The 4,912-nt window shown below is 48.6% G+C and overlaps 1 protein-coding gene across 1 annotated transcript in view; it reads left to right on the top strand.

Annotated features, from left to right (window-relative positions):
- Window positions 1-4,912, top strand: part of sspo (SCO-spondin) — a 75,701-nt gene that overhangs the window by 35,783 nt on the left and 35,006 nt on the right. Inside the window, 9 exon segments of the mRNA XM_070435689.1 lie at window positions 1,116-1,307; window positions 1,740-1,859; window positions 2,042-2,171; window positions 2,378-2,503; window positions 2,721-3,046; window positions 3,199-3,369; window positions 3,619-3,871; window positions 3,976-4,022; window positions 4,204-4,374. Coding sequence (XP_070291790.1) covers window positions 1,116-1,307; window positions 1,740-1,859; window positions 2,042-2,171; window positions 2,378-2,503; window positions 2,721-3,046; window positions 3,199-3,369; window positions 3,619-3,871; window positions 3,976-4,022; window positions 4,204-4,374 — 1,536 coding nt within the window.

Genomic DNA, 4,912 nt, shown 5'->3' with positions numbered 1-4,912 from the left:
TCTGGTCTTCTTCTCTTTTTGACTGTTTTCGTCTGTGTCTTCTTCTCTTTTAGTTTCTCTGTGCCTTGCTCTCTTTTGACTGTTTTCGTCTGTGCTGCTCTATTGACTGTTTCGTCTGTGCCTTCTGTATTTTGACTGTTTTCGTCTGTGCCTTTCTCTATTTGACTTTTTTCGTCTGTGCCTTGCTCTCTTTTGACTGTTTTTCGTCTGTGCCTTGCTCTATTTTGACTTGTTTTCGTCTGTGCCTTGCTCTATTTGACTGTTTTCGTCTGTGCTTGCTCTCTTTTGACTGTTTTCGTCTGTGCCTGATCTCTTTTGACTGTTTTGTCTGTGGCCTGCTCTCTTTTGACTGTTTTCGTCTGTGTCTTCTTCTCTTTTGACTGTTTTTCGTCTGTGCTTGCTCTATTTTGACTGTTTCGTCTGTGCCTTGCTCTATTTTGACTGTTTTTCGTCTGTGCCTTCCTCTATTTTGACTGTTTCGTCTGTGTTTCTTCTCTTTTGACTGTTTTCGTCTGTGCTTGCTCTATTTTGACTGTTTTCGTCTGTGTCTTCTTCTCTTTTGACTGTTTTCGTCTGTGCCTTGCTCTCTTTTGACTGTTTTCGTCTGTCTTCTTCTCTTTTGACTGTTTTCGTCTGTGCCTTGCTCTATTTTGACTGTTTTCGTCTGCTCTATTTTGACTGTTTTTGTCTGTGTCTTCTTCTCTTTTGACTGTTTTCGTCTGTGCCTTGCTCTATTTGGACTGTTTTCGTCTGTGCCTTGCTCTATTTTGACTGTTTTCATCTGTGCCTTCCTCTATTTTGACTGTTTTCGTCTGTGCCTTGCTCTATTTTGACTGTTTTCGTCTGTGCCTTCCTCTATTTTGACTGTTTTTGTCTGTGCCTTCCTCTATTTTGACTGCCTCTTCTCAAGATTTGTGTCAGTTGTTGTTTTCTTTCTTTCTTTCTCTCTCTTCTTGTCTCCCTACTCATTATTTCCCTGTCTCTCGTCTCTCTATCAGTTGCACTCTCCTTTGGTTTACACTAATGTACTCTACCAAGCCCTGCTCATTCAAAGTTCCTCTGCTTCCTCCTCTCCCACCTCCCCCATCCCTGCATCTCTCGTCTCTCTCTCCCAGTGGACGGTCAGTGGTCAGAGTGGACGGGCTGGTCCCCGTGTGACACCCAGTGCGGGGGAGGGCTGAGGGGGAGGAACCGGACCTGCTCCAACCCTCCCCCTAAGAACAGGGGGCGTGACTGTGAGGGGATGAGACTGCAGACCCAGAGCTGTAACAGCCAGCCCTGCGGCCCCAACACAGACTCACAGACAGGTGAGCTGCAAATAAATAGGTTATCTCTTCGACTGTCCCCATAGGAGAACCCTTTTTGGTTCCAGATAGAACTCTTTTGGGTTCCATGTACTGTAGAACACTCTGTGGGAAGGGTTCTACATGGAACCCAAAAGGGTCGACCTGGAACCAAAAGGGATCTACATGGAACCAAAAAGGGTTATTCAAAAGGTTATCCTATAGGGACAGCCAAAGAACCCTTATTGGTTCTAGATAGCACCTTTTTTTCTAAGAGTGTACAGGTGATCATGTTGTCTTATGGTTTGATCATGTTGTCTTGGACTATGGTATGTTTGTAACATGGTATAAAAAAATAGATTAATTATGTGGCACACACAATTTAATGGGCAATATCCCATTAAATTGTTACTGATAATAGTCAAGCTCTAATAATGTAAATTGCTTGCTGTCTAGGCTGTACTAAAGGCATGGTGGTGGTAAGAGAGGCTGACTGCCAGTCTGGTAGAGTGGAGCCATGTCCCCCCACCTGTTCACACCTACACTACCCCAACTGCACCTCCCAGTGTGTCACAGGTATTAAGTGGTGTGTGTGTGTGTGTGTGTGTGTGTGTGTGTGTGTGTGTGTGTGTGTGTGTGTGTGTGTGTGTGTGTGTGTGTGTGTGTGTGTGTGTGTGTGTGTGTGTGTGTGAGCACGAGTGTGCACGCATCCTGTGTGTGTCTGTCTGTAGTTAACTCTCTTCTGTCTCGCTACCCAGGTTGTCGTTGTCCGGCTGGTTTGTTCCTACAGGATGCGCGCTGTGTGAACGCCAGTCAGTGTGGGTGCCACTGGGAGGGACTGCCACTGCAGCCTGGACAAGAGGTCAGCAAGGACAACTGCAGCACATGGTGAGAGGCACACACACACACACACACACACACACACACACACACACACACACACACACACACACACACACACACACACACCAAGCCTGCCTACAACCCACATCATTTCTAAGCTTACAGTCAATAGTTGTGTTTTGTCATATTGTCATTTCATGCCATGTCATGTTGCTACATGTTCTCCCTCTTCTTCTCTCCCTCTCTACCAGTGTGTGTGAAGATGGACGTGTCTCCTGTGACAACTCCAGCTGTGTGGCCAGCTGTGATTGGTCAGCCTGGTCCTCTTGGACATCATGTGACAGCTCCTGTGGGGTTGGATTACAGCAGCGCTATAGGTGGGTTCACCTCACCAGCATCCCACCAACAGTGACACATATAAACCATTGTGTGGCTCATCATGTGTCTCTGATGGCTTTCTGTCCCCTGTCCCCTTTCATCTGTCATCTGTCTCCTGTCCCCTATCCCCTGTCCCCTATGCTCTATCCTTTTTTCCCTGTCCTCTGTCATCTGTCCTCTATCCCCTGTCCCCCTGTCCCTCTGTCCCCTCCCCAGGTCCCCTGTGAGCCCAGCAGGAGTGACGAGAGTCGAGCCCTGTCCTGGGGACTCCTCAGAGGCTCGTCAGTGCTTCACCCCCTGTCCCCCTGGTAAGGATGAGGCGGTGTGGGGGAAGTGGACGGCCTGGTCAGAGTGCAGCAAGACCTGTTTCCACCACGTGGACGAGGTGGGGCTGAGGAGGAGGTTCCGCACCTGTAACATACCCACCAACACACACAGCTACACACACACCAACACACCCAGCTACACCCACACCAACACACACACCGACTGTGAGGGGGACCCAGAGGATCAGGAGCCCTGTAACACTGTGCACTGCCCAGGTACATCCTCTATACACACACCTTATGTTCTGTCCTTCATCCACCATGTTGCTTTCACCCATTCTGTAGTCGCAGATCTGTGTAGACGAAAGGAAGGATGGAACTTTACATTATTGAGATACACCCCCCTGCTGTCTCCCCCTCCTCCCCAGTGAATGGCGGCTGGTCGGAGTGGTCCCCATGGTCCCTGTGCTCGTCAGAGTGTGACTCGGGGGCTCAGACCAGAGAGCGCTTCTGCAGTTCTCCTCCTCCACAGCACGGGGGCAGCACCTGCCCAGGGCCTCACATCCAGACCCGAGACTGCAACTCCCACCCCTGTTCAGGTAACGAACTGGAATCATACACACATTCTGGAATCATACACACATTCTGAAATCATACACACATTCTGGAATTCATCATAACAAGGCTTTTACTACTAGTGCACCTAGTTCTACCTGGTCAGGTAAACAGTAACATGTATTCACGCCAAGGTTACTACATATTATCTGTGGGATTTAAAGTGGGCAAATCATTTGACAGATTAAATCGCATCGCATTGGTGTGTGTCCCACTATCTGTGTGGCATGTAGGAGTGTGTCCAGAGGGCATGGCCTACATGAGCAAGGAGCAGTGTCAGGCTCACGGTGGTGCGTGCCCACGGGTGTGTATGGACATGACAACACAGGTGGAGTGTGCCACGGAGTGTTACGACGGATGCTACTGTGCCCTGGGACTCTACCTACTCAACAGCACTTGTGTGCCCCTCACCCAGTGCCCATGCTACCACCATGGAGAGATGTACCCAGGAGGAGCTAGTGTGAAACTGGACGACTGCAACAACTGGTACTCCCATCGAAGAATATAAACATAATGTTACTGAAAAGGAAAGAAATTTGAAAAAGTATAGTATAGGACTCTGTCTATGCATCCTTTCCTTTTGTCCTTAGCACCTGCCATAATGGAGAGATGGTGTGTGGAACAGCGCCCTGCGCTGGTGAGTGTGCTCCAGTGCAGCCTACTCATGTCATATTATTGATGATGAATTTGATCAAATATGCAAATATGTTCACTCAGTATTCCTCAGTGTGGCCCTGGACGGCAGCACCCCAAACAATCAAGAGAGACTGTCAACCTCTCTCTCTCTTTCTCTCTCTCTCTGTGTCTCTCTTTCTCAGTGGATTGTGGCTGGAGCAGCTGGACCCAGTGGAGCGCCTGCAGCAGGACGTGTGACGTGGGCGTGAGGAGGCGGTACCGCTCGGGGACCAATCCACCGGCTGCGTTCGGGGGGCGTGTCTGCAGGGGCGACAGGGTGGGGATGGACACCTGTAGTCTGGAGCCCTGTCAAGGTAGGGGAGGTGACAGACAGACACCATCATTACACTCCTACAATAGGCTGGTTCATTTTATTGGCTCCTACAGGTGGTCTCTTGGTCATTACAATATAAATCCCACATGAGTAGGAATGACAAACAGTAGATCTAAATCCCACATGGGTTATGACGGTGATGGTGCAACAGAACGAATTCAGAGAGATTATGTGAACATTGCATATTTGGCCACCAGTCCAGATACCTATTCTTTTGCTGGAAATGTCTCACCCACAATGTCTACATCAATGTGTGTGTGTGTGTGTGTTAGGCTGGTTCATTTTATTGGCTCCTACAGGTGGTCTCTTGGTCATTACAATATAAATCCCACATGAGTAGGAATGACAAACAGTAGATCTAAATCCCACATGGGTTATGACGGTGATGGTGCAACAGAACGAATTCAGAGAGATTATGTGAACATTGCATATTTGGCCACCAGTCCAGATACCTATTCTTTTGCTGGAAATGTCTCACCCACAATGTCTACATCAATGTGTGTGTGTGTGTGTGTGTG

Source organism: Salvelinus sp. IW2-2015, linkage group LG27 (genome assembly GCF_002910315.2).
Source record: "Salvelinus sp. IW2-2015 linkage group LG27, ASM291031v2, whole genome shotgun sequence".
Classification (NCBI taxonomy): domain Eukaryota; kingdom Metazoa; phylum Chordata; class Actinopteri; order Salmoniformes; family Salmonidae; genus Salvelinus; species Salvelinus sp. IW2-2015.
The sequence above is the reverse complement of the archived record's forward strand: the minus strand, read 5'-3'. Positions and strand labels throughout refer to the sequence as shown.